Raw genomic sequence first — 12,530 nt, 5'->3', positions numbered from 1 at the left:
ATCCAGGTCTAATTGAAAAACTTGAAACATATATGTCATGGGTGGGTAGGCAGCACAATAGATAATACCATAAGTTGGAAACAGAAAACAACATGAGACTATGGAATCAGGATGCAAATCTGAATTCAAGGCTGTTAAGAAAGGTAAGTATCGCACACCATAGTTAAACCTCTTTATAAAATATACTGAACTAAATGAGAAAAACCAAAATATTGTATGCTGATGATATGACATTAATAAATGTAGAAACAAATCTAGAAACTCTTGAAAGAAGTTCATTTACTTCAACAAATACCAAGGTGCATGGCTCACACCATATGATTCAATTATAAATATAAAACAGATCATGTTCATTGTGTTCAATAACAAAGAAAATGAAGGTCACAGATATGCACTACCAGTCAAAAGTTTTTGATCACAACTATGGATTTGAGGTTAAAACAGGGATTTTGTTTTGAATATTAGCTGATAATAAAAAAATATAAAGAAGCAAAGACTAAGGGCCTGTGTTGTGTATTTGACAGGTAGTTCCATAGATGGTTGCTGAAGAGTTTCCACAACAACATTGAAGTGCCTTTGCCTAAGATAGTTTCATTTGAGAAGGCCTCATTCCTTCAGCTGTCTGTGTAGCAATCATTGCACATTAGTTTACAGTACATTATGTGCAACAAGCAGTGGGTTTGTACAGTATCTGTCCTGTCCACCTGTGACATCGGCATCCCCCAAGACAGAACAGAGATACAGGATGCCTTCATCAGAGTGAGTGAAACCAAAGCAGATGTTTACAGTATGATCAAGGCTGCTGTTGGAATGAAAAATGTGACTCAAGTGTGTCATGTAACAGTGGTCTGGTTCCTTGGACAACTTTGTGGTAATACTGTGCTGACCAATCTCTAGCAGTTTTTTTTTTTCTGTTCTTTGGTAGTCTTTCTTGAGTGAGACACTTGTGAGGAAAACATCTTATTTTGGTATTCCTCTGTTATAAGATCCAACATGGGAACTATACTTTGTTTCTTGCTTAAATTGTGTTTTTTGTTTTCACTACTTTTTGAGATCAGCAGTTTTCTTGCTTATTGACTTTTCCTAATAAAAACAGACTGAGAAATATCATTTGCATTTTGTTCTGCCACCACACAAACAGCAGTGGTGATGAGTAGGTTTTTTTCAATATTCAAGCGTTTTTACAGTTGTTTTTCTCCATTGTAGATGATATTCCAGGTTTAGGCAAACTTTCAGCATGAGTCATAGGGCTGTTTAAATGCTTGCAAGAAACAAATGAGCTCATTATTCAGTGATCTCCTCCCCATCCTTGGAGGTTCTGATGCGTAGATCACACTCAGACTCCGAAACCACTGAGCCATGTGAAAACTACATGGCCCATTTGGAACACCATTTCATTGCACATAATGCCACTAGTTGTGTAGAATGTTGTGCATTTTTTCTTGCCAATATGGGCTCTGACATTTATCATCTGTTGAAGCAATTTCATCCTAACAAGGAGCCTCATACTCTCTCCTCTGATGCACTTATATCTAGCCTGTTGGATTATTTTCACTTGCAGGTACACGTGACACAGGCACAGCACAAGTTTTTCTGTTGCCAGAAACGCCCAGTACAGTCTTAGAGGGAATGGACTGCTACTCTTCAAAGTCTTTCCTATGACTGTCAGTTCTTCAGTGGGAACCCTCAGTGCAAGCAGTCATATGGTTCGATCTCATTCAGGACATGATTTTTGTCCATGCCCCAGATGGCTCCATGCAAACAGGTCTTTTGAAACTGAAAGATCCTTCCTTCAAAACTTGTTTATCGATTATTAGCACACATGAACAGTCAGTTTGGTCATCTGCCACACTCCAATAGCCAGTACATGTCTTTGCTGTTTGCCTGCCACACATCACAACAACAGCACCAGTGCCAGGTTCCACCACAAAGGCTGCAGCCATCGCCTCGGGCTAGGTCCTTGGTCCCCACCTTTGGCCACAAAAGCAACATTTGCCCTCTTATAGTCAATGTTTAGTTGTGCATCAACTATGATATTGTCATTTCCAGAGGGTGACCTACACAGCCTGTGGGATATAAGGTCATAACGCCAAAGCCTGTCAGTTGTCAACGTTGATGGCCTTGGACTACAATACATTAGACCCTCCAGAATCTGTAGGGGGTGAGTCAGACTAAATTCCACTGGTTTTGTACATACAGTCACTTTTTTCAGACACAATGGTGGCTATCGTTCTGATAGTGCAGCTAAATGGCACCCCTCTCCTTTTTCATGTGGATACAGGATCCTCAGCCACCATAATTAATGGGAATGCACATCACCAGTTGGGATCGGCTCCACTTCATCCATTCACAGCCCCTCGGAAGAGTTACAGCAACATTTTCCAACTACAGGAGTGGTTATCAGCATGGCAGCACAGATCAAATACCTCAGGCATGATGTCATGACATGGATTTCAGTCCTTACTGCCTCCAAGGGTACCAGCTCATTAGGGATGGACCTCTTCCACTCCCTGGACCTTGAGCTACATGATTCCACACCTTCTATCAAGACCTTGTATTCGGACACTAAGTTGCAAGAGCTTCTGGACTCATTCTCAGACATCTTTTTTGACGTCTCTCCAGGGGTCTCTGAGTTCAAAGACCATATCGAACTCCTCCCATCAGCGGCTCCAAAGTTCCACAAAGCCCATCCAGTACCATTTTCACTACATTATAAGCTGCAGATAGAGCTTTGTCACCTGGAAGATGGAGTCCAGATGCTAGTGCACCTTTGTCAATGGGCTTCGCCCATCATCATTGCCAAAAAGTTGAATGGGTCTCTTCAGGTTTGTGGGAATTTTAAAGCCACTTTCAATGTATGGCCCATTATTGCCAACTACCCCATACCAAAGGTTGACAACATTCCATCAAAAAAGGTGGGCGGAAAAGTATTTGCCACGATTGCACTTCATGACACCTACCTCCAACTAGCTTTGCATGAGACATCGAAGTCTATCCTTGTCATCACTATGTCTTTTGGGATTTTTTGTTACAACTGACTCCCATTCAGGGCCACAAATACCCTGTACATTTTCCAACACTATTTGGAGACGCAGAGCTGAGACGTCCCTGGGAACTACCTCAATGACATCTTCATTGCTGGCACTACCACCCCAGAACTGGCAAGGAAGCTATGTACACACTGCCACAAAACAGTGAAGCTATATGGTGGCTTCAACCACCAATGGACACTTCACAGCTTAAGTCCATCCTTGGACAGCTGAATTACTTTAGGAATTTTGTTCCCCATGCCTCAGCTGTGGCGGAACCACTTCACCTCCTCCTTCACATAAATACTCCATGGGGATGGTCTCGAGCTTGTGATCAGGCATTCCAACATCTGAAATCAGCCCTCCTTACACCAGTGTGCTTTCGCCCAAACCTCTCACCTCAACAGTTGATGCATTGGGTTATGGATTGGAAGCTGTCTTGTCTCACATTGTCAATGGCAACAAAGGCCGAATTGTCTTTCTCCAAAACTCTCTGACGTGCACAGCACAACTACAGCCAAATCGAGAAGGAGGCCTTCACCATCATTTTAGGATTTAAGAAGTTCCATGACTTTGTCTACAGCTGCTGCTTCACATTGTTCATGGATCACAAGTCCTTGGTCTCCCTGTTCGGTGCCACTTCAGCCATCCCTATGAGGACTGCTCACCACCTCGAAAGCTGGGCATTGTTGCTCACAGAGTATTCATACGACATTCAATACTGGGCCACAACTCTACATGCCAATGGAGCTTCTCTCTTTTGTCTCCTGGAGTAGTGGTGGTGGGGGGTGTTGGTGGTGGGGAGGGAGGACCCAGACTTCAAAGCTGATCCAGTTACCTATTTCCTCTTGGATGACACCACCACTATCATGGTATCTACATAACCTCTGTACACCAAATGCATTGCACGTCACATGGCAGATGACCCAGCACTTTGGATAGTCATACATCATGTCAGCTTATGCAGCCGGAGGTACAAGCTTACTGGCACTGGTGTGATGACTTGGCAGTTGGAGATGGTGTCCTCCATCTCTTGGGGATAATGATCATTGCAGGTTGAGCTGCCACCCTCCCTGCACCAGCGGGAGGTCTTACACGTCTGATATTGGCATATCGTCCTCATTAAATGCCTTGCCTGCCAACTTCTTTATTGGAGAGGGATGAATGCTGCCATCACTCACATGGTGACATCATGTACTATGTGTCAAAGTCAACAATTGGTGTCCACTTGCTGCCTGTTTCCTTGGTCTCCAACTGCTTCCCTTTGATCCCACTTACACCTGGATTTTGTAGGTCTTTTCCTTGGTTTCTCCTGGCTCATCTTAGTGGACACTGGCAGTGGATTCCCATATGTCTCCCACATGTCCTCCACATCAGCTGCAAGTACCAGCCATGCTCTCTCCCACATCTTTGCCATTCAAGGACTTCAAGGAACAATTGTAACTGATAGTAGCTCTCAATTTATCTCTGCTGAATTCACTTCCTTCCATGCTACTTCCAGCATCCAATTGGTCCATACGGTGTCATTTCATCCTGCATCCAATGGTTTGGCAGAAAGATTTGTTTGTACATTTAAGACACAGATAGCCAAAGTGTGTCAGTAGCACACCCTGGACGATGCTCTCAAATTCTTCCTTACCACCTACTGGTCCACAGTCCAGGATGAATCATCCCTGGCAGAAAAACTTCACATGGCCACCCTCATTGATGACCCATGACCATCTGTTCCTGACCCCCCCCCCCTCCCCGCCACCACCCAGCTCAGAAACATTTTAATCCCTCTCATTTCTTGCTGCAGGATCCATTTTGGGCGATGGTGTTCACCAGAAACCATCCCTAGTGGGTCGTGGCCACAGTCTCCAAGCTCGTTGGCCACACCATGGCAACTGTCACCCTTGTAGGTGGCACAGAGTACCAGAAGCACAGCAACCAGCTCCGCTGCCAGTGTGCTTTGGGGCCAGCTTATCCGCTGCCTCCTCTTCTATTTGACCTCAGGGAAGGTCACTGTCTGCCTTCCAGTCCATTGCCACTGCTACTGCTGCCACCTGCAGTATGCCTGGTGGGTCCTCCTGCTATTGCAGCTACACCTATGGAGGTGGATCCAGCACATCCTGCTGCACTGGCGTTATGATCAACAGCTGATCTGAGGTCCAACGTCGAGATGAGCCTTCACATTTCTCCTGGAGGGGCGGGGGGGGGGATGGGGGGGGCGGGGGGGTTGGGGAAGACTGCAGCATCTCTCCCGTCTGCCTGTGACATTGGCACCCCACATGACACAACAGAGATTCGGGATGCCTTCATCACAGTGAGTAAAGCCAAAGCAGATTATTACATATTTCTGAGGCCACTGCTGGAGATGAAAACACAGCCTCTTGTCTCAGCCAATGGCCGTTAGGTCCCATTGCCCAAGAACTGTGGATCAACATCAGTGCCAGAGCTCCCGATCTACAAGTCAAACACTTTCCTATGCTACTCACATGATCAAAACTAGTCCCAGATGATCCATTCACCAACCAATCTTGTAAGATAGCACACAGCCAGCCAGAAGGCAGTTCAACACGCTGCCTGGACTTGTAGGGATTTGTCATCCTGGCCACAACATCCATGCAACTTGTCTACTGGTAGTTGTGGATCGTCATGAGTAGTAGCTTTGGAATGTGGCTCAAGAGTGTCATGGAACAATGGTCTTGCCTTGCTGGGAAGCTTTGTGGTAATGCTATGCCAACCACACTCTATTTTGTTTCGAGTGAGAGACCTGTGAGGAAAACATTTTATTTTGGTATTCTTCTGCTATAGGATGCAACATGGGATACATATTTTGTTCCTTGCTTAGTTGTGTTTTTATTTAGGCTACTTTGTTGACATTGGCCATATTCTCATTATTGGTTTTTCCCAATAAATATAGATTGAGGAATATAATTCGCATTTTGTCTCTGCTACCATAGATACAGTAGTTTGTATGCCTGCTGAGGTTCATAACATATTACCACCTAATGAGACAGGAGCAGGAGTCCGGAATTGAAAAATGTGCTGTAATGGTAGCTTGGTATCAGGAAGACTATTCTAGTAAGGCAGCAGCAGAAAAGTTGACATAGTTCAATCTACAGTGGCATATACTTTGCAACAGTTCAAGCAAACTGGTGACAATGTAAGTGTTTCTTGATCTGTAAGACCCTGAATAATATCATACTGGGAAGATCAATTTATGCGAGTACAAATTAACCATCAGAGGACTCATACTACACCTGAAATTTGTGAGCAAGTACATAGTATGCAAGCAGCTCCAATCTCTCTCTCAACAATGCTACGCTGTCCTTGTAAACAAGGTTTGAAGGGCTGCATAGTGGGCAAAATATCTTAAATATGCAAACATAATATGGTTAAAAGATAGCAATGGTTGCAGTAGCATAAAAACTGGAGCATGCAGCAATGGTCTAAGGTATTGTTCACAGGCAAATCTAAGTATGAAATATTTGGAAGCCATCACCAACTGTTTGTTAACTGACTTTGTAGAGAATGTATGAAGAGTCAGTGTGTGATACAAATGGTGAAGTATTGTGGAACATCAGTCATGATCTGGAGGTGTTTTGTAGGTGATAAATTCAGTGATCTAGTTAGAATTAATGGAACATTAAAGAAGAAAGGATATCACAGGAGAGTGATCAACAAAGCAGTTCCACCTGCCAAGAGATTTACCAATTGTGGGTTTATGCTGCAGCAGGACAATGATCCCAAACATGTCTATAAATTGTATAGAGGGTATGTCAGTATGAAAGAGAAATGTAGGAATCTGAAGAATATGATTTAGCCAAGACAGTCACCTGGCTTAAACCCCATTAAAATCTTATAGGAAGCACTTGATTGAGAGGTTAGAAAAATGAGGTAGTCTAATGTTGAAGATACATAGAATAATTTACATATATGCTGGATTAAAATATCTGCAAAAGCACTACAAAATCTTACATCCAGAATGCTAAGAGTTTGTGCAGCTCTTCTGTGGGTGAAGGGTGGATACTTCGGAGAGGCTAAAATCTAAACCATAATATATTCTACTTAATGAAACCGAGAGAAAACACTTCTTTTGTTCATCTATTTACTTTTTACAATGTATTTGCACATTAAAATAAAATATATGGTTCTTATCAAGGGTGATCGAAAACTTTTGACCAATAGTGTATTTATACAGGATGAACATTAATAAAATCAACAAACTGCAGGGACATATTCCTGACTGGAAATAGGTCCTATGAACATGCATCTACAAATGCATCATTGCCATGGTAGATAGTGCTGGTAAATGAAAGTTATTCTGACCATGTGCCGTATTGTGTTGCAGGGTGTGTGATTGACCCAGTGTACTATTAGCAGCAGAAGGCCCAGTATTCATGTTGGGAACACCACATCACACAACACTTCAAGCCCTTTTTGGGCATTTGTGTGATCATGGGTCATTTCAGAGAGACAAATGAGCATGGAGGCAGCAGACTGTGTGAACATTAGATATGGAAAACTGGTTTCTACCTCTTCAGCATTTCCATCTGTGTGGCCATACACAAACACCATCTTGGGTTGTCCCCAATATGAATACCAGACCATTCTGCTGGTTACTGTATGCTGCACCAATCATACAGACTGCAACACACAAGGAACACATGCCACATGGTAAGAGGTAATTTCATTTGTCAGTGCCATCTAAAGTGGCAACAATGCACTTCCAGGCACATGTTCATAGGACCTTTCTTCCTCCATTTCCAGTTAAGAACCCATCCCTACAGTTTGTCAGTTTCATTAATGTACATCCTGTAGATGAGAAATGACTGAAAGAAGGTACCTGTGCAAAATTTTTGGAAACTGTGTAAGAAAATAAGCTCCAATGGAGAAAATATTTAGACAAAGTCTGCTGTAATTTAAACACTGTAATATGCATTATGAAACAACTTCCCCATTATACCAATAAACAACTTGTGGGTATTGTATACCATGGCCCTTTTGAACCATACTTACAGTATGGAATTATTCTGTGGGAAAGCTCCACTAGCAATAACAGAAATGCGATCCAAGGGAGAGTACTGTAGAGATACTGAAGAAACTGCACTGGAAAACAATTGAAGGTAAATGAGATGCACACGGTCCCAAGAACACCAATTTACAAATGTTCAAGAACAAGCTTTAATTGATGTGTCTAGGAATACACACAAGATGTTAATTTTTAATGAACTGATTACAAATTATAAGTTCAACACACATTCATTCAAAATTGCAGTTTCAGCCTTTCTTTCTAATGGCAAAGTTATTATTAATATTATTATTTTGGAGACACATGTCAAACTTACAGATGCCCACAGGAATCACAAAGAAAATATTAGACTAACTACAGCATGCACAGAGGCATTTACATAATAAGTCGCCAGCCGAAGTGGCCGTGCGGTTAAAGGCGCTGCAGTCTGGAACCGCAAGACCGCTACGGTCGCAGGTTCGAATCCTGCCTCGGGCATGGATGTTTGTGATGTCCTTAGGTTAGTTCGGTTTAACTAGTTCTAAGTTCTAGGGGACTAATGACCTCAGCAGTTGAGTCCCATAGTGCTCAGAGCCATTTGAACCATAATAAGTCTTCCCTTGCACCATATTTGAATGGAAGAGCAAGAAGTCCCAGAAACAGGTAGACATAGAAAAAAATTTCTTGCAAAAATTGTCAATTAGATGTACTTCCCCTGCCTCTCTCTGTCCATCTCCTCATACCCCTTCTCCCTATCCATCTGATCTCCACCCCCCCCCCCCCCCCCCCACTTTCTCTGACCATTTTGTTCTCCCATTGCTCTCTGTCCAGCCCTCTCCCTCCGCCCTCCCTCCCACTCATCTCTGTCTGTCAATCTAGTCTTGTCCCTCTCTTTATCTAGCTCTGTGTCACTTCCACCCCTATGGGAGCTAGAGGGTTCTTACCCACTCAGTGTTCTTTCCAGATAATAAGCTGAATGTGGTCCAAGTCTGGTTGAAATTGATCAGTAATTTAGGAGGAGATGTGGAACATACATACATCCATACACTGATGAAACCTTCTCAGGCTTCCATCTGGGTAGCTGCATCACAAAATCCGCGACATTTTGATGAGTGTCATTCTCATCATCTTCTGGTGAAGATGATGACACTTCGCTATAAGATGATGAGAATGATACTCATTGAAATGTCGTGGATTTTCGATGCAGCTACCCGGATGGAAGCCCGAGAAGATTTCATCACCAGTATACACGAGGAAAGCCTACATTCACATACATACATTCATACATACCTCCATGTGTATATATAACAATAGTTTGTCTAATAATAGGCAATACATTACCAAAAAAACCTGCAGCTATCCATTCATATGACACAAGAAATAAAGAGCAGTTGAGAAGTGTACCACAAAGAATGAGAGTTGTTGAAGGCAATCCTTGATACTCATGTGTACAATTGTTAAAGCATCTAACTAAGAATCTGTGGGATGGTATGACTAAGAAAATAATCCAGAAACTCAATAAGGATTATTTAGTACAAAAAGAATTTTAAAATGTAGACAAGCATATTTTTAAATAAATGGGAATGTTTTATTATCATTATGTATATATTGTAATTACCTGGGTTAATGAGTGTATGAAAATAATATTTATACCTAATATAAAACTACAGATAAATGTAATTTATTGTATTATCATGTATTTTTTGTATGCCAATGCTGTGGTCATCTTAATATCCAAGCTAAATATTTTGAGACATTAGATTAAGCTGACTTGTCCTGTATTACAAGTATACTCTGTTCATAATGTAGTCAGTATTTAACTATATGCGTAGAGAATGGGAAAATAACAGCAGTAGTGAAAGCTGTGGCATGGTAATGTGAAACGGTTTAAAAAAAAAAAAAATACATAGAGCAGTTAGATAGTATAAAAACATGTAATTCAGTATTAGGAGAAGCAACAAAGAGCTGTGGCACAATAGAAATAGGATATATTATTCATATATCAGTGACTAACTTTACAGATGGACTTACAATATGCATTATATCATTGTTAATACTAACATCAGTGTATCACAAAGTTGTAGTGTTCATTAAAAAAAAAATCAGGAATAAACATAACTATTAATTATTTCGCAAGTGTTCTGAAAAGTGGAACTCCCATTTTGAAATGAACTCACCAAGGCGTGCTGTTCCAATAGGCAAAAGTCGTTCTGTCTGCTTGGGAATATCAATTTGCCATGGCAGCTGCTGTGCTAGCATGTTTATGTTTGTCAGTTCATACAAGCATTTTTGCTTTCCAAGTGATCTGGTTATAGAACTGTACTGCTGATTTTCTGTGCTATTGTGACTGCATGCTCTGTACAACAGAAAAATATCATCAGATGTTATAATTCAAAACCTAAAAAATTAAATTTCATTTAATTCATTAAATCTATTTGTATATTAAGAGAAGGGGCAAATCCACACCCTCTGGTCATACGAGGAACAAATCAGAATAGAGAACATTGTTTAACAATATGAGTGAACATTTTGAGAAATTATCAAATAACAAGAAAAATCATGTAATATGTTCAGTACTAACAGATTTTTTATAGTTGGAAGTACAATGGAAGAAATTTTGTCATGATGATTTGGTACTTATACATACTTATATGATTCAGGAGTTGTGACTGCAGAAGAGTTACACATGGTAACAACAGAATTGTTACTATTATTAAATGGCTTATTTGATTGTTGATGGGTAGAATTTCCTGAATTGAATGTCAGCAATGGTTTTAAGTTCCCATGTACATTTTGTTTTCCACTGTAATTTGCAAGATTCTGAAAAACATACATACAATTAAAAACAATTTATTTGTTATTACAGCCAGTAAAAATTTGTAGTTTAGACTGGTGCATTTAAGATGAGTAATAGAAACTCTAGAACCATAAAGTAGATCAAGTAGTACAGAAACTAGTAGTTTCAATATATTTTACCCTTTTCAAGTAGTATAATAAGTTTCTTGATACTACTGCCATTTGCTTGGCAGCCTTGACATTTGACTATTTAAAACAAATAATAAAGATAGAAACAAGTTAATTCATCCATTACACAGAAGACATTTCTAAAACTGTGGCAGTGAGGAGCGAATCAGTATCATATTGATACCATAGCAATTCCAGATTTGCAGTTTGCTATTTGCGGCCTACCCTTAATAACAACATTGTGTAGATCAAGTGCCTCTCCTGCTGATTATAATCTTCAAAATGGTAGTGACTACATACACACTATCACTACATAAGCAGTATAAGAATATGAAATATTTTTTTATGGGTGCCTTGAACTTTTGGAGTCAAATTTCACATTAAGTCCTAATTGTTTACCATTCTAAAACATGTTTCAGCAGTTGGAATCTTAGAATCCAGTCCCAGTAAGCTAGAGACAAATTTCACATCAGGCCTTAATTGTTTACTGTTCAAAAATACATTTCACCAGTTAGCATCCAGTCCTCTGAAATCTTATCAAGTTCTGAATGAATATATGTTCCACTGTTTCAGACAGTACTTCCTTATCAATAACTGCAATGTATGCAAAAAGTCTGAAGTTACTATTAGCCTTTACCTCTAGTAGACTGTCACAGCAGTCAAAGCACACTGTGTCCTAAGTGCAGTTGACTGCAACAGCAGTTCAGTGTCAATGTGCCAGTGATGTGGTCAACATCTGTAGAAGTTCTGAGACTTAGGCAAAACTTAGCTTTGATGATATACCCAGTCATTAGAATGGAGTGCTGTTGAAGACAAAACATGGTGTGTAAATACCTTTTGGCTTCCAATGAGATAACACATACACTCATCAGCAAAGCCAGATTCAGAAAAAGATGATTCTTTTGCACAGATTTTCAAATGCACACATGCTCATTCCCAGTATTCACAATCTATAATTGCTGCTACAGTGCCTACAATGTGCAGAAAACAAATGCGTTGTTTATGGCCAAAAGCTCACATAAATGCAAATGATTGCTGTCTATTTTTCTGTTGATTTCTTGTATATACAAAAATTGTTGGAAAGATTTGCCAGGAAATAAATAATAACAATATGTATTAATTAGCCAATTTTGAGGCAAAGACAAACTGAAGAGTAAACAAGTGGACTTATTATTCCATCTTATTCTCTTATGTAATGCATAAAAATGATAAAACTCAGTGAACATTTGGAAACAGACCCTGTGTTGCACATATCAATCAGTAGTAGAATAGATTTATGGGCAATATGTTGATTAACATAGGTGATATAGATAAATATATGGGTATATTCGCACATAAGGTAGAAAACAGATGACAGTTTGAACAAGATAGATGGCAACAAAGATGGACAGAGGATTACATAAGAAGGACTAATGGCCACATGGGCCAACATAACAACAAAAATAATCGTTTTTGAAAATATCATGTAACTGAATAGATAAAAAAATCTATTCACCAAGTAGGAGAATACACATACAAAGGTACTTGAATTTGCAAACTTT

General features: G+C 40.3%; 1 protein-coding gene across 1 annotated transcript in view; it reads right to left on the bottom strand.

Moving 5' to 3' along the window:
- Positions 1 to 12,530, bottom strand: part of LOC126248502 (protein unc-79 homolog) — an 875,350-nt gene that overhangs the window by 347,240 nt on the left and 515,580 nt on the right. Inside the window, exons 33-34 of the mRNA XM_049949540.1 lie at positions 10,673 to 10,845; positions 10,203 to 10,381 (exon numbers count right to left, since the gene is read on the bottom strand). Of these exons, the coding sequence (XP_049805497.1) occupies positions 10,203 to 10,381; positions 10,673 to 10,845 (352 nt within the window). The remainder of the gene's footprint in view (positions 1 to 10,202; positions 10,382 to 10,672; positions 10,846 to 12,530) is intronic.

The sequence above is a fragment of the Schistocerca nitens genome, chromosome 3, assembly GCF_023898315.1.
Source record: "Schistocerca nitens isolate TAMUIC-IGC-003100 chromosome 3, iqSchNite1.1, whole genome shotgun sequence".
Classification (NCBI taxonomy): Eukaryota; Metazoa; Arthropoda; class Insecta; order Orthoptera; family Acrididae; genus Schistocerca; species Schistocerca nitens.
The sequence above is the reverse complement of the archived record's forward strand: the minus strand, read 5'-3'. Positions and strand labels throughout refer to the sequence as shown.